We start from the raw sequence: 23204 nt of genomic DNA, 5'->3' as shown, positions 1-23204 counted from the left end.
ACTGTATATTTAGAGAAATGTCCATTTAGATACTGAAACACAAATATAGGGCTGTGAGAAAGGATCAAACTGAAGACTGCAATGGTCTAATATCTACAGAAGGGGCCAGAGGGCACCAAGCTTCTGCAAATGACACAATAAACAGTTTCTGTGTTATCACAGACTCAAAGCTCAGTGCAACCACAAAACTGGAAGACAATGCACTATGGCCCTATAAATAGAAAGGATCGGTTTTTCTGCTAAATGTGAAGCTTTGCAAGCACTATGTACAGCCTATTGCATAGCCTTGAATCATTAATGAGAGAGTGAAAGAAAAGGAGAAAGAGGAGAGAGAGAGAGAGAGAGAGAGAGAGAGAGAGAGAGAGAGAAAGAGACAGAGAGAGAGAGAAAGAGACAGAGAGAGAGAGAGAGAGAGAGAGAGAGAGAGAGAGAGAGAGAGAGAGCTGCTCACGCACTGGAAAACGGAAATGTTCAGTGTGATGAGAACAGCTTTCACATTTCACTCTGACATCTCACTACCATATTTTCCAACATGGTAGTGGCTTGGTAATTCAAAAAATTTTATCTGCCCCCTTTCCTTTTGCCTTCATCATTTTTCTTTTGGCACTCTTCTCTCTCTCTCTCTCTCTCTCTCTCTCTCTCTCTCTCTCTCTCTCTCTCTCCCTCCCTCCCTCCCTCCTCTCTCTCTCTCTCTCTCTCTCTCTCTCTCTCTCTCTCTCTCGCTGTGTGTGTGTGTCTGTCTGTCTCTCTTTCCTCTCTCCCTCTCTCCTTCGTTACTGTTTGGGGGAGTGAATGAGAATTAGATTGGTTGTTTTCAGAAAAAGGAGCTATATCGATGCACAGATCAGTAGCATCCCCGTTGGAGTGGCTGTCACATTAATTCTTTGGAGACTTCTGAAGAAAAAGACAGAAACTGAAACGGTAGGCTTAAAATTATTGATGCATAATCATCTCTCCTATGTGCCTTTCACCATTGGTATGTAGAATTGGACTGTTGACATCAGGTTCTAACTACTCTGTCAGATCTAAATAATTACAAATATAATGAACTTGAACCATCCATAAAGGTCATTTCCATGGTGTTTGTACAAGCAAAAATAATCAAACGGTTGTCTGCTTCAGGTGGGAGGAAGAATATTACCTTGAACTTAGCAAAATGTAAGTTTTAAATGGAATGTTTCTTTTTATAATAGTGCATTTAGCTAAACTGATACCAGACAAAATAGGAAGGTGAATATTTGTAATTTAGCCTAGCTTGCTTTAAGAAAGATTACTGGGTGATTTTTATCTAAACTTTGCTGTAATACTTTGGAGATGATATTTCTTAAACTGTTGAATGACTAAAATAGTTGACTCATTGCCCCTTTCAAAATGTTTTAGAAAATGAGAACTGTAGTGTCTCAAGACTTTAACCAGCATAAATTAATTTTCCTCTCTGTCTGAATTACATATTTTTTTATTATAAAAGTGAATTGTAGTTATAGAAACTATAGAGAGATTCTACTAGGAAAAAAGCAGCCTGGCAGATAAAGCATGCTTATAATGTGAGAGGAGGAAAATAAGACAAACAGGCAGAGTTTTTCTGATTTTCTTAGATAAGCTATAGTTATCAGAACAAACAATCAGTACAATAAAAAAACAATGGAAGGTATGCTGTGAAGTTTAATTCACATTTCTGATCACTGTAATTGACTTAATTTCTATAAAATGTAAGGGGAAATGTTTTAACTTTTGTGTTCTTTTTGCTTGTTTGGAAATATTAAGAAATATGCCTTTTACCTTCAAACAAACAGAAAGCTATTACTGGCATGTAACTGCTAGGAGCTATGTTTAGAGATTAAAAGAAAGGAAAAGGTGGGCTTCTATGTGAGGTAAGGGCAGGGATGAAGAGGGATGTGGAACATGACTGGGGATTATATCGCAAGGAAGTGTCCTCTTGCTTTGCTGTCAAGAGCCATGTCCTTGGATGTGCTTTTATCTTGGGGTAATTTTCCAAGGAAGGAAAGTTAGAATTTTATTGAAGAAGAAGAAATGGCTATTTCAGAGAGCTTTGGTCATTCAGCAAGGAGTATTTCTTTCCTCCGGCTGTTGTAAAATTGAGGTATGCAAGAAATACATTAATCTTATGGGATGAATTGAATTTCTTTAGCCTAAGCAGACAATATGCTAGCCACATCGCCAAATATTTTGTAAAAAGCCATCCTTCAAGAAGTCTGTTTGATTGCAGAAAATTTGTTTTGTTCTTGCTAATGTATGCCCTTGCCTTTTTTGCCTAGACGTTTGCAGTAATCTTATCGTGGTGAATGCATCTAGCATAACCACTCTGGCTGGGACTGTGGAATACGGTGCTGGGTATTGTGAGGGCAGAATGAAAACCTCTAGGAAACATAAAATGAAACATCGCCTGTTCCAAAATGCTCACTGAATTCCACCAGAAGACTTTTAGGAATGAAAAGACTTCGTGCCCTTTTCTGCTAGGTAGCTGAGATGCATAGGAGAAGAAAATGTGTCTTTTGTCTTCTGTTGTAGTACTGTCTCCTCTCATATCGCAGATTACTAAAAGCAGAAATAGAATTGAACTCCTTTCTATGACTGCTACCCAGTCCTGAGAAATGGAGTACAGGCAGTCACATTTCCCTTGCCTATTAAAATGAATTTCCTTTTAAGGCTGGTCTCTCAAAAATCAGCCTCCTAGAAAAGAGAATAAAAAATTCATTGGACTGTTATCCTGCCCATTTGTGGGAATGAGTGGTACTTCTTTGTGGTTTTGAGAAGTAAAATAGCTTATGTTTTACAACTGGAAAAAACTGAGGCTCAAAAGATTGAAGTGACTAGGCCAAGTACTTCTTTACTTTAACAGAGAAAAGGCTAAATTCTACGTCTCTCAGCAGCTCATCTAGTGCTCATTTTACTTCTTCCTGCTGCCTAACAAGGCTCGTGGATTAAGATTCATGCATTATTCATTGGAAATGTTAAAAGATGTCATTTTGAAATCACTCAAGAACCTCTCAATATCATGATGCACTTTAGGCTTCGCGCAAGGGCGCCGGTGGTGTAACAGACTGATTTTCTTGGCTTTACCACTATTTCCTTGTAAAATAGGAAAGAACTATTCCTACTGTGTTTATATATAGAATATTAACAAAAAAGGAAATTGATACTAAGTGCTTTTTGAAAACAATAATGCACATGTGATCATATTTGTATGTGTTATATCTAGTGTCCAGGAAATTATGTTGTCAAATACAGAAGGAAAAAAAAGTATTCAGAAAATTTTAAGATAAAGACATTTCAGATTTGGGGAGGTAGTGGAAATTTCAGTGTATCTGACTGGCTAAGGCAAGAGTGTGAGAAGCCTTGATAATTAGAGTAATTACTAGGGAGTGACTTCTAATGAAAGAGGACATTTTTAGCTGGCTGCTTGAGTGTTATTAGCATTGATCATATACTCAGGAAGCATTTGGGATTTAAAAACTGAAGTAAGCTTTGTTAGTATATTCTTGTAAGTCAAGTGAAAGAAGGCAGTGTACTTCTTGGCAAAGTTTTCATGTACACCACAGCTACATTTGCATTAGCCAAGAACTAAGATGCAAATGGAGTGTCCCAAAATAGGAGTGTAAGCTATTAACCAGAATCATGTCTGTACAGACTCTAGAAACTGGGAGCTAGATGAAGAATTTCACTAACTCACATTATTCAATAAGGATGTTTAAGTTGATTTATTGTCCCAGTCAGGTGTGGGTTACAAAGAAGCACTCTCTATTCTCGGAGCAGAAACATGGTCTTCTAATTCAAGGTCAGATTGCATCTTGAACCCCAGTTACTTTCTCATTCTGAACAAAAAATATATGTCAACTTCTACTACCAAGTACAAGAAAAAATTCATTCCTTTTTTGTACTTTTATAATATTTTAAAAACATTATTTTTCATACAATAAGAACATGATAAAATCATATTTCCCCTCCCCAACTCTTGTTCCTCCCCGCCTCCCTACCCACCCAACTCATTTCCTATTTTCTGACAAGGCATTTGCTTCTTCAAAAGGCTTTTGTTCAGTGTATAATACGTATGGGAGACAATATCAGAATTCAGTAACTGATTGGTGGTTTTAATATAATCATAACTACAAGCTTACCTAAAATTATTTTATGTTTAATTTGACAGATCAGATCCAAATGGTTTTTAAAAGCTGATGCTGGTACACTGTGAGATAATTCTTATAAGTAAGTGATTTATTTTTTACATTACAAAATAATTCTTATCGAAAGACAACAACGACAATAGTATATTACTTAGTGCATTTTATCTTTTGTTAGGTGATACTAGGTGACTTATAAGGTAATATTCTCCTAGATGTCTAGTCTCTTTGAAAGGCTGGGCTAAGCAGTATGCTCAAAAAATGAACAGTGTGGCAAGAATAGACCTAGATGTGATTTTACAATTAAATATTGTTACTACCGAATTTGATTAAGAGAAGAAAATGTTGGTCGAGGGAAGTTTTCGAACATCTACTTTATTTCAATCTATATCTGTCTGCATCCCTTTAATTCTTATATCAAGGGTCTTATTTATTTAATATTGTAAAATCTTTTATTTGGATTTCCTCTACATTTATCTATGATGATAGCACCTTAATTCTACATTCTCAAGTATACTTTTGGTTGGAGTTTTTTGTTTCACCCATTTTAGCTTTTTAACTCAGACATATTCCTATTCTGGAGGCACCATAGATTTCTCATTCCAAAGTACATGAAGATAAATCTAGATACACATATTTTTCAACATGCCATGGGATTCTATACAATAAAAACTTCAGTCACTTTGTCTAGTAACAGCTTCTTTGAGGAAGAGCTACTAAGAGAAGAAATGATTAGTTTTCTTCTCAGCAGTAGGTACAACCCACATCAAGGCATCTGATACAGCAATGCTTTCTTCTCCCCTCTAAACTGTCACAAAACTGAAAAGAAAAATCTGCCTAGATGAAGCAGTATGAATACGATAGTCTAGTTTTGAAGTAGCAAGTCTAGGTAAGTAATGTAGGACTGGAATCAATAGTGTTCTGAGTGCATCTCATACTTTGGGTTTGGAGCTCCTCTGCTTGTCTCTGGCCACCTGGCAAATGGTCCTTTTGGTCATGGTAAGTAGTATAAACACCCCTCAGCATAAACTCAAAGAAGACACTTATGAATCTGCAGAGGGAACTAAATTGTTTTTCAGAATAAAATTAGACATGATCATAGCTGATGTAGAATTCTTTCTTAATACCCACCTTAGTTCTAAATTTCAGTTGTAAAAAGTTTCACATTGAAAAATATCTCTGTGTCTGTTATAGTCTTACCTAGAGAAAAATCACTGAGGAAAGTAAAAACTGCCTGACCTTGGGGAATCATTAAATTGGAAAATTCTGTGACATAGTCCAATCGGTAAGAGATATTAAATTTGATTCCCTTAGGTTATAAGTTACTCTCTGACTGGGATGTGGGCCAGTCACAGATGGCTACAGTAAAACCACAGGCTACATGAATACCTAAATATGTGCATGCTGGCTATGCATGTTGGCTCCTCCCAAATGCTGTGGCATCACCATTTTGCAAGATGGCTTGGATGTGCTGAATGCAAATGCAACCTTTCTTCCATCTTTTCATTTAGTGATATTTATTTGTAGACACGAATAGGAACTTGGAGCTATTTTCATACAAATTCAAGGCTAAACCATTCTAGTACATAGTACTGTATGAAGCTACCTTGACAATTTAAAGTCTAGTATTAACAACTGTATGCATTAGCTCATTTGTCATGTTTGGCCAAAGGATAGGAAATGCTTGAGTTTTTTTTAGTATCTTTTGAGTTTTTTAAAAAAAAATATTAGATTTAAAAAATACCAACCCAAGTTCCCACTCCCTTCTCTCCTCCCATTTTCTCCACACATCCTCCCACCCCACCCCCATCCAATCCTTAGAGAAGGTAAGGCACATGGTTTTGTGGAAGGTCCAAAGCCCTCCCTACTATCAACCACATTCAGAGGGACTAGTTTGGTCTTATGCTTGTTTTTTCCCAGTCCAGCAGGAATTGGTGAGCTCCCATTAGCTCAGGTAGACTGTTTCAGTGGGTGTACCCATCATGGTCTCGACCTCTTTGCTCATATTCTCATTCCTCCCACTCTTTAACTGGACTTTGGCTGCTCATTCCAGTGCTCCAATGCAGGACTCTGCTTCTGTTTTGATCAGTTGCTGGATGAAGCTTTTATGCTGATATTTAAGATATTCATCAGTCTGACTGCAGGGCAAGTCAAGATCGGGTCCCCTTTCCTCTATCGCTTAAGGTCTTAGCTGGGGTCATCCTTGTGGATTCCTGGAAATTTCTCTAGAGCCAGGTTTCTGTTAACTCAATAATGGCTCCCTCAATCAAGATTTCTCAGAAAATTCTGCCTTTAAGAAGTGGTGATTAGTTTGTTATATTTTTTTCTGTAAAACCTCAGTGCATTAGTTAAGAAATTTATTTTATTTTCCTATACATAAGTTGGTTCCCAATATGAAATTTTAATTCCACACAGACCTTTCTTTGGTGTAGAATTAAAACTGCATCTAAAAAGTGTTCAGAAAGTAAATTAGGTGTGACGTTATCTATCTCAATTCTAACTGCACTAATTTTGTGGTATTTATAAAGAATCCTCAGTCTTTGCTCATTGTCTCTTCCCTTAGCTCTAGGTGCTCAGTCTGCTTCCATTAACAAAGGGAGAACATTGGGAGCACTGCCAAAGTCACTTGGGGTTTTAGAAGCATCTGTGAGTTCCCAGCTCCTGATGATTCCGGATCCTGGTTTACACTATTTCCAGGCTTTGATCATTTTCATACAAAATGTAACTCTATGCTAACATATTCTCTTAATAACAATTTTAAGTTAAATAATTAAATTTAAGCATCTACCCAGAATCTGGATTTTACAGGCCATTTGGAGTCTATCTACTATTGGTCCTAAATTTTATCTTGAATTCTTAATCATCAAAACCTGTTATGACCCTTCCTTCTTGTGCAGTACAATGTACTAAAGCACTGAGAAAGCGTCACTACATTCTTACACCCAATTATTTTCCTTCGTTTTAGAAATGAAGAAATTTATGCTAAAGAAGTAAAACAACTTGCTCAAATTATAGCAATTATTCTGGTTCTGTTGCCTTTTCTGAAGAAATAACCTTATTAAAGTCTGATTAACATTTGAAAACTGTGTGCATTTTGATTTCAAGCCAAGATCCTTAACAGGTTATAGCTCTTTCCATTACTCTGTTGTCTTCACATATGAAAATAGCCCAGATTTACTATCTTGCTTGGCCTTTTCACTTGAGGATCAAGAATATTTATAACAGAGAGGGTACAAATGTATAAACAATTTCCAAGGAATTGATTCAGCCTAAGTGAACTTTGGAAGGCTTGATACCACATATATATAGGGAACCAAGGAAAAAATGAGGATTATCAGAAGCATTATTTAATTTTTTTCAATCAAACTTGATGGTGCATTTCTATTTCCTGGGTTAAATGAGTAACAAAAGGAGTCATATAGGATAAACTCTTATCCCAATGAAACATATTTGAATGGTGAAAATAAGATAAATATATAGACATACAAGTGTGATTTATGACACCCTTTGCCATAAACAGAGTCAATACACTGCTTTTTAAATTATTTTTTATTGAAAAAAATTCTGCCTCCTCCCAGCCTCCCATTTCCCTCCCCCCACTCCTCTCCCCCTCTCTCTCCAGTCCATAGAGCAGTCAGAGTTCCCTGCCCTGTGGAAAGTCCAAGGTCCTCCCCCCTCCATCCAGGTCTAGGAAGGTGAGCATCCACACTGGCTAGGCTCCCACAAAGCCAGAACATAAAGTAGGATCAAAACCCAGGCCAAGGACAATGGCACTGGGTTTTGATCCTACTTCATGCTTTTTAAATTTTTAAGCTTTTTTTTTTTATTTTTTGAAATTACTGTCTTTAATTAAGCTGGTATGATGTGAAAAGTGGACGGTATCAGGGACCTTAAAAACTTTCATAATGCTTAGCTTGGCTGTACCTAATCTATGACATGCTAGGTTTTAAGAGCAAACGTCTTATGTTATAAGATTCTGTGAGATATTAGACAAAATATGTGGTTCTATATGTAAGTTAATACTACCACAAGGGAAAGGCCTAAAAAAACCGTCTAGCCCTAAATGGAGCTTAGGGACCAATTTTAATTTTGTATGTCCTTGTTTTATGACCTCCCATTAAAGTCTATGCATTATGATGCTTAAGAGTTGGAGGGAAAGCAGAATCCTCCATGAAGAAAACCATTGTGAAACAAAAACCATGAAAGGAGACAATAGAGCAAATTTTTGTGCCTGTGAGTAAAAATTGTTGCATTTGCAATAAGGATGTGAGTTGCCTGTTTCAGGCTCACAGTATGGTCTATGAATATATTAGACAAAGAAATAACTGGAGTCTAACTGCTATACTTTAGGAGCTCTTTGTTGTAGCCATTTTGTCAGTTCTGAGCTCAGAGGTTAACACAATACTACACAATACAAGAACAAGGTTTTAGATAGTCTCCTCTTGGTGTAAATTAGTCTGAGTCATTTTCTCTTGCTCACATTATACATAATTACATGTTGACATTTTTTATCTAAGAAGAAATGGAGGAAGAACCTTGGGAAATCAATTTCTGGACACTGTTATAAATCATAACCAACCATTGCTGGAGTTTTAAGACATGCTCCTTTGTGGTTAAGTAGGGGGATAAAAGTGAACAAAAAAACTATGCTTCCTCATTTCTCAGTCTGCACAAAACAGTATGAGTGAGAGCACATCTCTTTTGCAAATGGGGATCACTGTACTGAAATGAACAGACACTTTGCAAAACTGGTCAGAGCTCCTCTGAAAAGTTTCCAAAATACCATGTTATTGCATTGCAATCACACTGGGAAAATTGAGCCACACCTGCCTTTTCCTTGACAGATTCTCTTCAGCACACAGAAGCAGTATTCTTGGTTAAGCTTGCAGCTTGAAATGTTTATGCACAGCAAAATGGTTACAAAATCTGCAGCTGAATAAATGGAAAATAGTAACATGAGGATTATGGATCAGTGAAATCATTGCCTTTGGACATGCCTTGTGATTGCTTTACTACCTCAGAATTTATTGTGGGTGTGTATCTTAAATCTGTGACAATCTTCTATAGGTTTTCTCTTTTGATCTACTAAATTAGAAATTGATTTTGCATGTTTCTTGTGACTGTCAGGTTATTGCTGTGAGGCAATATGCTTTGCTGGACAGGCTATAAGTTTTGCATGAGATCTAATGTGCTGACTTAGTTTGTAAACAATGTATTTTTCATTTTACTAATGTATCCCTTCTTTCTTGGTCAGTCATTTACCAGATCGTAGTATTAGAAAAGCAGTCAAGGAGTCCCATTTCCAGTTCCGAATGCCAATGAAAATGGATAAACTAATGTAAAGAATGTGCATATATTTGTGCTCCTCTATGAAGGTGGGGGAGGACAGGGAGCTGATGAGAAGAATATATAGCTGTTTGGTATGCACATCAGAAAAAATAGCAGTGTCCAGAATATTGAAGAAAGTGAAGGGACACTGAGTTTTAGGGGCATGTATGTGATTGTCTAATTTACAGAACAAATATATCTTAATAATGCAAACGCTACCTTCAAATGATATGACTATATGAAAGAGGAATATCTACACACAGATTTATGTAGAAATAATAGTGGAAAATATGATATGAAAAAAGAGAATGGGTTTTTGCATTAAAACAAGTTCCAGACCTGGTTCTGTCACTAACATTAAGTTTAGTAAAGGGTGAGTCCTTTATGATAACTGCTTCAGTTATTTTTTAAGTTAATCAATAGATTTTTACACTCTAGCAGCAAAGTTTTGATAAAGGATTAAGTCTAACATTAAAATTATTAATCCGTTTTGATATTAAATTGAAAATCACAATTTTCTGAGTTAGTGTCACCATCAGACATATCAATGTAAACATCATATATCCCAAATGCTGTCTATATATGAACTGCTTTCATTTGTAGCATTTTCCTTGGATACAAAACATTAGAATTGTCTATAATCTACCTTCCCATGGAAATATACCTAAATCTATAATTATTTTCATCAGTTTTTAAAGTAAGTCTGTTGAGAAAATACCTGCACACTCTCTGTGAAGATCATGGAGATTGCCTTCAGTTCTATCACTAATCAGTAGTTTATATTCACTTTTAAAATTACAGATTGGATTTTAAAAGTAAAATCACTGGTTGTAAGGAGATAAAAAGGCAATTAGAAACTAATGAAAGCTTTGTTCCCTGCTTCTATGTGAAAAGGGCGAACCAACAATGCCTAGTGGAGTAGATCTGAGTTTTCTTGCCTATACCCTGGGACAGATAACTTTGAATTCTGAAGCTTCTGGGGATGATTTTTTATTACTCATCCTCTCTGAGGGTTCTTTTAGTCCACATTTTTTACCTTCTTCTAAAGACAAAGTATTTTTGGCTTCTCACTGTATAGTCCAGGCTTGCCTCAAACTTCTGATCCTCCTGCCTTTATCTCTAGAGTTTTAAATTCTATTTCTGTGTCACCACACCAAGCCCAACAAAATAATCAAAACAAACCTATAATCACTTTTATTGTCACTACTATTCTTCCGTAATTTTTCTTTTTTATTATTTTTTTTATTTATTAAAGATTTCTGCCTCCTCCCCTCCACCGCCTACCATATCCCTCCCCCTTCCCCAATCAAGTGCCCCTCCCTCATCAGCCCGAAGAGCAGTCTGGGTTCCCTGCCCTGTGGGAAGTCCAAGGACCTCCCACCTCCTTCCAGGTCTAGTAAGGTGAGCATCCAAACTGTCTAGGCTCCTACAAAGCCAGTATGTGCAGTAGGATCAAAACCCAGTGTCATTGATCTTGACTTCTCAGCAGTCCTCATTGTCTGCTATGTTCAGCCAGTCCAGTTTTAGCCCATGCTTTTTCAGACCCGGGCCAGCTGGCCTTGTTGAGTTCCTGATAGATCATCCCCAATGTCTCAGTATGTGGGTGCACCCCTCGCGGTCCTGAGTTCCTTGCTCGTGCTCTCTCTCCTTCTGCTCCTGATTTGGACCTTGTGATTTCAGTCTGGTGCTCCAATGTGGGTCTCTGTCTCTGTCTCCTTGCATTGCCTGATGAAAGTTAATCTCCAGGAGGATGCCTATAAGTCTTTCTTTGGGTTCTCCTTCTTATTTAGCTTCTCTAGGATCACGAATTATAGGCTCAATGTCCTTTATTTATGGCTAGAAACCAAATATGAGTGAGTACATCCAATGTTCCTCTTTTTGGGTATGGCTTACCTCACTCAGGATAGTGTTTTCTATTTCCGTCCATTTGCATGCAAAATTCAAGAAGTCGTTGTTTTTTACTGCTGAGTAGTACTCTAGTATGTATATATTCCATACTTTCTTCATCCATTCTTCCGTCGAAGGGCATCTATGTTGCTTCCAGGTTCTGGCTATTACAAACAATGCTGCTATGAACATAGTTGAACAAATGCTTTTGTAGTATGATAGGGCATCTCTTGGGTATATTCCCAAGAGTGGTATTGCTGGGTCAAGGGGTAGGTTGATCCCGAATTTCCTGAGAACCCGCCACACTGCTTTCCAAAGTGATTGCACAAGTTTGCATTCCTACCAGCAATGGATGAGTGTACCCCTTCTTCCACAACCTCTCCAGCAAAGGCTATCATTGGTGTTTTTGATTTTAGCCATTCTGGCAGGTGTAAGATGGTATCTTAAAGTTGTCTTGATTTGCATTTCCCTGATCGCTAAGGAAGTTGAACATGACCTTAAGTGTCTTTTGGCCATTTGAACTTCTTCTGTTGAGAATTTTCTGTTCAGTTCAGTGCCCCATTTTATAATTGGGTTGGTTAGTTTTTTACAGTCTAGTTTCTTGAGTTCTTTATATATTTTGGAAATCAGACCTTTGTCAGTTGCAGGGTTGGTGAAGATCTTCTCCCAGTCAGTGGGTTGCCTTTTTGTCTTAGTGACAGTGTCCTTTGCTTTACAGAAGCTTCTCAGTTTCAGTAGGTCCCATTTATTCAATGTTGCCCTTAATGCCTGTGCTGCTGGGTTTAGTTTTTCTGAAACATATCTTGAGACTCTCATGTGCTTCTAGAATCCTAGTTTATACGTGGCATAGGAAAAAGAAAGGATTGACAGTGTTCATTGAGCACCTGTTGATATTAAGCCCCATCTCACTGAATTTTACTTGAGAGATTCATGTAATCTTAGTTACACATCCTAAAAGTTGCCATCATTTATTCTATTAACTCTCTAAGATGAAGAAAGTGAGACTATGAGGCCAGGTGACATGGGGAGAATAAAACAGGAAGGGTGATTGCTTTGAAATTCTCCTAGAGAAAGTTTTAACTCATGTATTCAATAGAAAAAACTTGCAGCATACATAAGATGTTAAAAGGACAAACTGAGGCCATTGCTTAGGTAGAGACTATCTTATTATTTGCTTTACTGCTATCTTTTATGCCCTCTCCTCCCAATTTTAAGAGCTTTCCCCAGCACCTATGGTGCAAATTACGGCTGTCTTGTAGTCTTAATTCTAGCCAGGCAATGCTGTCTCCCTATGTGTTTATACTGTATCCACTTGACTTTCTAAGTATGATTTTATACATGGCCTATACTGTAGCTGAAAGTATAATGCCTAGCCAGTCAGTTGGGATGCACGTCTTTAATTCCAGCACCTGGAAGGCAAAGGCAGGCCAATCTATGGGAGTTCTTGGCTAGTATGGTCTACAGGACAGACAGGGAATTTACACAGAGAAATCCTGTCTCGAAAAATAAGAACAAAATATAATGTCTAATAAATTCTTTATTAGGAGAGTCTTTGAAACACAGACTACTAGATTCTTAGAAACACAGTGCCTATAAGGACTGGATGTGTAGTAGGATATTTCAGATAAATTGGCATGACAGCGCAGGGGTTCACCAGATAAACTGAAATGCAGGATGACGGGGTGTAGTCATTGGTGTCCATACTCGCCCTACATAGAAGCAACCTACAAACATAAGCAGAGCAAATGCAAGGCAGCTTTGTGAAGAAATCTGATTTGCAGCAGCAGCTATTCTCACAAGCAGTGGCCAGCTGAGTCTCCTCCATGTGTGTCACTAGGAAGTGAGACAGCTGCAGTGAGGAGAACCTCTCAGAAGACTGCTGATGGAGGAAAAGAATGTTGCTTCCCTCCAATCATGCTGTGAGTTTGACTAGAGAGTGTGGGATTTTTCTGGGATAACTCATCAAAACTGAGAGCACCTTGTGACCAGGGAGTGACGTGTGAAGCCTGCTAGTGGCATTCCTATCTTCTCTCACTCTTTTCAAAGGCTGCAAGGTCAAACGGAATGTCAGATGGGAAAAGGACTGTTAGACACTCTACCTTGCAACCACTAAGGGCTAGATGTAACTATCTATTCATTTCCTTTTGCCTCTGGTAATCCATTTTGGTATGTCATTATGCATAAAATTCCCTAGTCCTCCAAGCTACACTCGATCACTATTTGATGTATGTTTTGTTTTGTTTTCAGGCATGAATGAATTAATCAGCCCTATTATCACAGCATCTGCAAGAGACCTGATTGGGGTGATTAAGAGCATCTATCAGCACTGGATTAAACAGTAGGTACTTAAACATTATCTTTACATTTGTTCCAGCATCTCTTCCCCCCAAAGATTGTTCTCTCACCCAGAAGTAACCAGACAGATACTGAGAACCTCCATTAACTGCCTGCTGCTTGCTGTTCTATATAATAAATTATCATGTAATGATAAGGTTTTAACAGTGAAACAATGTAGCCTGGCATCACATGAAAGAATTTGTTTACTAGATGATTTGGTAAAATGTAGTTTTTTAACTTTGCACTTTGGGGTAATTATTAGAGCCTAGACAAAACTAAAATTCATAATTATCCTATTTTTAATTGTGAATTAGATAGTGTAGCCATTGTCAAAATTTTTGATATTGTAAAGCAAAATGCTTTACAGTACTGCTTACATTTGTTGTTGATTTTTTCTAACCTCTTACTTAAATCAGAGGAGAGTATTTAAGTCATTTCATTATTATTCTGTCCCTATTTGTGCGAATTGTTTATTTCATAGTCTTAAAAAAGCAACTAGAAAATCAGGGAATGTAGCCTTTACTTATATTTGAAATTAAATGCATATAATTATATACACATTTTCAACATTACATACACAAAAACATACCACACCCTGGCCTTTCTGCACAGACAAAATAAATAGAATAATAGTTGTATATTGAGAAAGAATATGACATTTCCTAAGGTGGAAAAGTATAGTGAGCACAAACAAATTACACAAATAGACAAGTGTTTACTCATTGGTTGACAAGTCTCTGGTCAGACATATAATAGAAAGGCATAGATTTCAGAATGAGAAGTGTGGGTACTTTTTTCTCCTCTTATTCTAGAGGGTTGCTCTCAGAATTATGCAACGGTGTAGATAAATAACTGTTGTTTAGGAGATATGTAAAGTCTTTATGTTTTAAACTTAAACATTTTTTAAGTTAAAAAATGAACAAAGTGGAAAGTAGCTTTTGGGAAATAGGAAAACTCCAGCAAGAGATGTGGCGCGAGAAAAGGCAATAGAGGTTTGAAATGGCCAAATTTGGTATACATATGTACAAAGTAACAACAGAATAATAAATGAATACATCATGAGCAAAATAATCATAGATAAATTAAAAATGGTTGTACTCTTCCACTGATATACCATGTCCTCAACCAGGAAGGTGTTTAATAATCAGTACTACTGCTATAGTACACATGTCCTCTGCATGTGAATATGTTTATATTTAATGTAATGTATTTCAATATGTATTCAATTTTGAGCATCTGGAAGCAATATTCAAGTTATTGGATCCGCTCTTTCTAGTTGCATATTCTCCTAAGCGAGGAAAGATTTTTCTTGGGACTTTTGCTAATATAGAGGATATTAGCAAGAAACAGGAGATATAAAGTCAGGCATCTGTATACAGCATATTATAGATTACTGACACATGACCCATGATAGAATAGCCCACATAGCAAATGACACATATCTATCATCAAAGATGGCTATCTGTTAGCTCAAATGAACTACTATATATGTATTGAAAGTATTAATGGATAAAAGTTCTGGGTAATCTTTGTATTTTTGTGCAAGTATGAAATTCATTTAAACAAGGAGAAATTCAAATAGTTATTTGATAATTTCATACAGTGTGTTTTGATCATATTCATACACCCTTAACTCTTCCTTAATTTATTTCTCTCATTTACCCACCCAGATTTGTGTCCTTCACAAAAAAACTTCAAGGTAATTTTTGTTGCTGAAGTATGCTTGATTATATGTTATTTCACTGAAGAGTGATTGACTTACTAGGATACACTCTTAGAGAAAACTACTATCTCTCCATTTTCCAGCAGTTGACAGTTACCTATAGTTCTATAATTTCTGCTGGAATTGTGTGCCCAATTCTCTTATCTATGCTAGAATTGGATTGCCTTAGACTCACATAGGTGTTGTGGGTGCTGTTGAAACCACTGTTTGTATGTGCAGCTGTCCTGCTCTGTCGAGAAAATATGTATCCTTGTTGTAATCAGCCACTCTTACACCTTTTCCTCCTCCTTTTCTAGAATTAGTTCTGAGCTTGTGGAGGGGGTATATGTTTCCTTTAGAGCTGAGCGGTCTGCACTTTGATATTCTATGCATGTTGGCAAGTTATGGTTCTCCATATTAGTCACCATCTACTATGAATAATCATAAACTCCTCTGGTGACTGTTGGGAGATATATTAATCTGTGGGTATAAAGATAAGTCATTAGAAGTCAGTTTAACATTGTGCCCATTTAGCAGTTTAAAAGTAGTAGGCTTTTCCATGTGGCCTACGACCTGTCTAGCTATAAGTTCTTAGACCGATAATAGTTCCAGGTATGGGTTTTGTCTCATGAAGCAGGCCATAAGTCCAATCAGAAAGTTGGTGGTCGCTCCGGTGATGGTTATAGCCATATTAACATCAATGGGCATGTCTTCCCCAACCAGTCATTAATGTAGATCACAGTGTTCACAGTTGGGTAAGACTATTTTACATTGCTTCTTGATAGCTTGCATGGCACCATCTCACACTATGAAAGCTAGACAGTAGAGGTGAAGTTTCCAGGTCAGTATCAACTTGATATCTTCATGTCCTATGATTCAACCACGTGATATCTTCAGCAATATCATCTTACTGTTAAGTTCTGGAGAAAACCAAGAACAACGGCAAAAGTTTGTAATGTTTGGTGGCCTATTGGACCTCAGTGGCCAATAACTCTTCTCTAGTAAGGATACTGAGAGACAGGGGAGAGACCTCATATAGGATAACACCCCTACTAGCAGGTAACAAAAAACCCAATGACTGGTATAAGTTACTTTTTCGTAGTTGTTGGCCACTGCTTATATCTACAGCATCAGGTTTCCATATATTTATTTTTGAAATCTCTTTGATGTTATTATCTCTTCCCACACTCCCTCTTCTGTCCTAATCTCTATTCCCAAACCCCAGGTTAACCCTTCCTCTTCCATTACTCCCTTTTAACACTTTATAGAAGTGCCTTCTGTCTCCACTCCCTTAAAAGTCCTTCTCCATAGTTCCTTAGTAATGTCCTGACCTCTATGGGTATTCCTAGTAAAACATATATATCTGAAAAAAAGCATGTGATGTTTGTATTTCTGGATCAGGGTTATCTCACTTAGAATGATTGCTTCCAGTTACACCCATTTACTTAAAATTTCACAATTTCCTTTTTCTTAATAGCTGAATAATAGTCAAATGTTTAAATACACCACAGTTTTATTACACATTTATTGGTTGCTAGACCTCCAGACTCTTTCCATTTAATGGCTCTTATGAATAAAGCAGCAATAAACATGGACAAGGAGGCATCTCAACAGTAGGACATGGAGTCCTTTGAATATATGCCTAAGAGTAGTATAGCTGCATTATGTATAGATCTATTTTTAACTTTTTGAGGCATCTCCACACTGAGTTGTACAGTGTTAGAACAGTTTGTGGCCATTTTTTTCATTCCAATGAAATATGTGTCTAAAACTAAGCAAATATTAAAAATAATAGCCTTTGCTGAAAATACCTCTTATTTTTGTTTAATAATCTCTCCTTTCTTTAACTTTTCATAGTTTGTATTTAAGAGAAAAAACTATAAATTGGAAATGAGTGCCTAAATTATATATAAATTCACCCTAATCAAAATTATGTTGACAAGATTACTATGGTATCTGGGAGTCCTGACTGGCATTCTGAATGGACAATGCTGTATAGTTAAATATTTAGCCTATGATGTAATTAAAATAGTATGTCAACATTTGAGTTGAATTCAGAGACAGAAATGTGCATCCTAGCATGCTTTGTGCTAGGATAATCCTGCATGGTAGATGCTGAGGAGAGCAATAAGAGATCAGGCTGAAAAAAAGAGAACTAGGCCTTCAATTTTGAATTTTCAGGCCTTTGCAGTGTAGACATGTGAAAGATTTGCAAGTTTCAAAGAGATAGTTTAGCTTGAATCTGGTAAAAACAACTATAGGCATGGCAGTCTAAAACAAGAAGGTCATGTTACTTAACACAACAAAAGGGAAGTAGGGCTCTCATGCATGTCAAAATGTTGTAAACAGAGATAAAATATGAATTTGTTCACTTCTGAAATCCTAATGGGTATTGCTGGGTATGTTATGTTTCAAAAACACAAAAACTTGTATTTGCCTGTGAGGATTCCTTAGTGTCTTGTTCAGCTAACTAAGATTTTTAGTTAGCTGAGCTAATTTGAGCTTGAAATAGAAGTTCATATTCTTTTTATAAAAACATATAGAGAAGATTAGGAAAGGACATTCTCTAGATTTCCTATAGATTTTTAATTCCAAATAGGACTTCATTAATATAAGTTGTAATGCATTTAGTTTTAAAGTCAAACAAGAGTAGCTCATCATGTTGCCATGATAATCCTCTCATTAATTCCCAGTGCCAAGTTATATTGTCCACTGAAATGATGAGTGACCTAAACTGTACAATTGTCATAATCATTGCCACTCACTGACAGATTATTAAGTCACAGAAAATTATTTAATACAAATGGAAAATTCCAGTCATATATTGCCTTTGCATTAAATTCAAAGCCTGGCCTGATCGCAAAGCAGTCATTGTGATGATATCTGAGATCCTTTAAGAAACGTCATCCCTTCCCTAGAGGAGAGCAAAATTCCCAAAACTTGAATCCAGTCACTAAAACATCAACTATGGGAAGAAAAGTCATTTGAAAAGGACTCACCTGACACAGTTCATCATTAATGAATCATTTTTTGGATGCTTTCTCATACAAATTTATCCAAGTCTCAGTGAAGATCTACAGTTTTGTTTGATGGCAGATATTTTATATATGGCTGTACTTATTACAGACCTGGAGTGGGACAGATTCCAAGTGAGTATATCATTGCCTGCGTACTTGAAAAGGGGTTACAAGGCATTTGTAACAAAAGTCTTTGTTTTAAGGTTAACCTTTGATGTTCTTCATCTTCCTTCTGTATCTTCGGAGATGGATTCAGGACAATGAGTCAAAATTTTGTGTTTGGTTCATTTTACTGGATTACAAATGAAAACTGGTTGGTGGGAGGCACAGTAGCAATGCTGTACTGCTCTGTGTTTCTACCTAAGCCAAACAGAGTGGACTCTACACAGGACTATTGCTGGTGGAAAGTCAATCAAGGAATCCACTCATCTTTATTGTTTTTTAAGACAGTATCTGAGACTGTTATTATACTCAAAATACTCCTGTGTCTACCTCCGAGTGCTGGAACCATAGGCATGTAAGCCACACACAGCCTCCCATCTTTAACTTTAAAGTCACTCTAGTAGCTCTAGTAGCAAGAAACAAAAAGATGACTGTGAGAACCAAGACAAAATAAAAACCTTTCATTTGATTTTACTAATCAAGAGGTTGATTAATGCTGACAGAAGAGTGTACAATCACAATACTGTTTTCTCGCATGTTGCCATTTCCCAATGAAACTAGGGGGTTTTGCCTTAGTTATTTTTTTCTATTGCGCTAAAAAACAACATGACCAATGCAACTTATAAAATAAATCATTTAATTGGGCTTATAATTCCAGAGAGTACATGATAGCAGAGTGAAGACATGCCAGCAGAAACAGCTGACAACTCACATCTTAAAACAGAAAGCAGGAGACAGAGTACTGGGAATGGCTGAAAGCTTTTGAAGTCTCAAAGCTTGCCCCAGTGACACATTCCCCAAACAAGGTCACATCTCCTAACCCTCCCCCAAACAATTTCACTAACTGGGGACCAAGTGTCCAAACATATGAGCCTATAGGCTCATCACTGCAGGCTTGTTTGCTGAAGGATGTTCATCTGGAGTGTCATTTAGTTGGTAGTATACACTCTGAAATCATAGAAATCATGGGATTAGATGAAGAAGTAGCTAACTAGAATTCTTTTCTCTTGACATATCAAAGAGGGCATGCCATCAAGACCCAGAAAATGACTTCCAGTCCAGCAAAGGCAAAGTTGTGTCACTGGGGAAACTGAAGCTCATATAAACTAATAAGATAGGTCTTGTGTACCTCCCTCCTTTACTTCCCTTAAAGCCTAATATGAAATCATTACCTGCAACTTAAAATACAAGAATGATGAGATCTTCATATTTTAGACTAATGCCATGATCTTGGGATATAATTTTCTTTCCCATGAAGAAATTTAACTGTAATTATTAAACAGTATATGTTTTGTTGTTGGTGGTGTAAATACCACCACTATCTTTAAATCTTAAACTTTAAGTCATTTTCCATCACTGTTCTTTCTGAAATAGCTGAGTACCTCAGTGTCCGTTTCTAGAGCAGTGGTCCTCAACCTTCCTAATGCTACAGACCTTTAATACAGTTCTTAATATTTTAGTGACTGCCCCCCCAACTATCAAATTATTTTCATTACTACTTCATGACTGTAATTTTGTTACTTTTATGAATTATAATCCAAATATCTGATATACAGGATATCTGATATTCAATCCCTGTGAAATGGTAATCTGACCCCCAAAGGGGTTGAGAACCACTTACTTACTATTACTTTTTGCTGTTTAAAACAAAATGCTACAGAGGTTAGATAAAATAAAAAAGAGACTCCAAATATAAATAAACCAGAAATAACCACAGAGAAGGGAACATACTAAACAAAAAGACTAGAGCATACTGACATAATAAATGAGCTAAAATTCAAAGACTACATAAGCTTTGGGATGTATTACATATACTCCAGAAATTGTGAGTGTGTGGAGGCATTGATATTCTTTTGACAAAGTTGTCAGGTTTGAGTTTGTGAACCCAGTTTCTAAAGGTTGGATTCTGATGTTTTCAGTCTAAATGCTTTCCTTAGGGCAGATATCCTATCCTTACAAACTAGGCCCTCTGAATGTGGGTGACAGTTGTATGACTTGGGTATTCTGTCAGGCCACTGGCAGTGAGACCAGGATGTATCCTACTACATGAGCTGGTGTTTTGGAGCCCATTCTCTATGGAGGGATACCTTGCTCAGACTAGATATGGGGCAGGGAGAGGGGTGCTCAGTCTTGCCCCAAAGTGATGTGCCAGACTTTGTACACTCCTCGTGGGAAGCCTTACTTTCTCTGTGGAGTGGATGGTAGGTGGGGTTGGGCAAAGGCAAGGTGGGGGAGAGGGAAGAAGGGAGGCAGTGGGAACTAAGATTAGTACGTAAAATGAGAAAAGATTGTTTTAAAAATAAATAATTTTTTAAAATGAAGAAAGATTAGACCCTAGTCAAGAAATAGGAAATCCTTTTTCTTTTTCTTTTTACTGAAGGAAGGCTTTTTAGTCCCTTAAAAGTCATACCACGTAGGTAGCCACCTACACACAAATCATGGCCAATCGTCGGGTGAGGCCCTGGGGACTGGTTTATTTTCCACTCCACCCTCGCTCTTTTTACCAGCCCCCAAAAGGTGGCTTTCCTCCTTTGCTTTCACAGGCTATTAATCCTGTGAAGCAGTGCATAGGGCACACGCTCAAAGAGAAAATTTTGAGAAGGACGGCAAAAAAAGTGCAAAGGGCCAGAGGGATGTGATTATCTTGGACGTTAGTTTATTTTATGTAAGCTTGGAAACTCATAACTTTCCTGTAAAAAAAATCCCCTCATCTTGTCCAAACGCTCATGTCTGGTCTGAGACACAAGGTGAACATTCAGAAAAGCTGAGGAAAATCCCCACAGCCGTGTCAGCACTGAGAACAGGAAATGCATACAGTTTTCCCACTGCTATGTAACTTGTGATTGCTTCACCACTTCTACAAAGTAAAAATATTCAAAAATCAATGTGTAAAATGGAACTTGGCATAATAGTTGGTTATACTGTGAAAGAAAAGAGTTGGGATACACAAACACAGTGTGGCAAATACCCAAGATAATGATAGTTTTATTTGGGCTAAATATAATTTTAAGTAGTTTCTTTAGTGTTTTAGAGTACCATTCAAAAGCAAGTTAGTACTTTTTTAATTGTACATCAATATAAAAGTGCTTGAGTTCCACTGTGAATGAATTCCAAGTTAAACAGCAGTCAACAACTGGAGATTTATCAAATTGCTTACAAAAGATTATAGTAGCCTGGTGGTGGTGGTGGCACACGGTTTTAATCCCAGCACTCAGGAGGCCAAGGCAGGTAGATCTATATGAGTTTGAGGCCAGCCTTGTCTACAGAGTGAGTTCCAGGATGGCCAGAGCTGTTACTCAGAGAAACTTTTTTTAAATTTATTTATTTATTAAAGATTTCTGCCTCCTCCCCGCCACCGCCCCCCATTTCCCTTCCCTTGCCCCAATCAAGTCCCCCTCCCTCGTCATGTAGGAAGGATGGTCTCCCAAAATAAGGAGAAAGGTTTTTGAAAAGTCGGGCATGCTACTTCAAATAAATCTCTCATTTAAAGCCAGGGTATGTTTAGATGCCTGCCATGGTGTGGGTTCTTTCTTATGAAAGGACTGTCTTTATGAAGAATTTTATGTGTTAAAACAAATGTCCCTTTTCACTTTTGTCCCTGTCATCCTAGATGAAGGAGTATTTGTGTTTAGTTTAGGACAATGATTAGAAATTTCATTCAACTTTTTGTACTAGAAAATCATGCTGATTAGTGAAGGGAAAGCATCACTAGCTATGCTGGCAGGTACCTAGGAAAATCTTAAGGGAGATTGTCTACTTAGGTACATTCCCGAGTTTTATGATGAAATGTAGAGCCAGAAATTTGTCAGATAAAAGGAGCTTATATACATGTAGCAAAGGATCATAATTAGATATGGTATTTTGTTCAACAAATATACACTAATAAAATTGTAGCAATGGCACAGGAACAAAAACAGGAGTGTTGTAGGGAGGCTGCTTGCTCTTCCCGGCTACCCAGCTAGCTTAGACATGAAATAACAACACAGAAACTGTATTAATTAAATCACTGCTTGGCCCATTAGTTCTAGCTTCTTATTGGCTAACTCTTACAAATTAATTTAACCCATTTATATTAGTCTGTGCATCGCCATGTGGCAGTAGCTTACCAGCAAAATTTTGGCATGTCTGAGACTAGTGCTCCATGACTTCTATCTGACTCTGCCCTTCTTCCTCCCAGCATTCAGCCTAGCTTTCCCTGCCTACTTAAGTTCTGCCTTGCTATAGGTCCAAAACAGTTTCTTTATTCATTAATGGTAATCACAGCACACAAAGGGGACTCCCACATCACAGGAGTATAGACTTTGGGAGTGTGTAGTCTTGACTTCCAGTTTAATTTATTTAAGCAAACAACAAACATGTCCATGTCCTTTCTTTTTATATTTTTTTAAATGTTGGGGCTATAAATTTAACTACATTTCTTTCTTCCCTTTCTTTTATCAAAACCCTCCCAAATACTTCTTTCCATTCTCTTTCAAATTCATTCTTTCATTAATTGTTAGGACATGCATATATGTATTTGTGTATGCATGTACATTTGTAAATATTACCGGCTCATTCTGCATAATGTTACTGGTTTATGTGTTTTCATAGCTGACCATTTGACACTGGACAACCAATTGGAGTGTTCTTTCC

The 23204-nt window shown here is 37.2% G+C and overlaps 1 protein-coding gene across 14 annotated transcripts in view; it reads left to right on the top strand.

Annotated features, from left to right (window-relative positions):
* The first annotated feature begins 320 nt into the window (after positions 1-320).
* Gpr174 (G protein-coupled receptor 174) overlaps positions 321-23204 on the top strand; it is a 38191-nt gene continuing 15307 nt past the window's right edge. For 3 of the 14 annotated variants that reach the window (XM_075957837.1, XM_075957831.1, XM_075957835.1), the window contains exons 1-3: positions 338-921; positions 4166-4224; positions 13602-13692. Coding sequence is in view for 2 of the 14 variants with exons in the window: in XM_075957843.1 (XP_075813958.1) it covers positions 4194-4224; positions 13602-13692; positions 15362-15390 (151 nt within the window). In the remaining 12 variants the exon portion in view is untranslated. Of the gene's footprint in view, positions 922-3732; positions 3797-4165; positions 4225-13601; positions 13697-15361; positions 15391-23204 lie in introns of those variants that run through there. The other 11 variants (XM_075957838.1, XM_075957832.1, XM_075957833.1 and 8 more) reach the window with 9 other exon arrangements.

The sequence above is a fragment of the Microtus pennsylvanicus genome, chromosome X (genome assembly GCF_037038515.1).
Source record: "Microtus pennsylvanicus isolate mMicPen1 chromosome X, mMicPen1.hap1, whole genome shotgun sequence".
NCBI lineage: Eukaryota > Metazoa > Chordata > Mammalia > Rodentia > Cricetidae > Microtus > Microtus pennsylvanicus.
The sequence above is the reverse complement of the archived record's forward strand: the minus strand, read 5'-3'. Positions and strand labels throughout refer to the sequence as shown.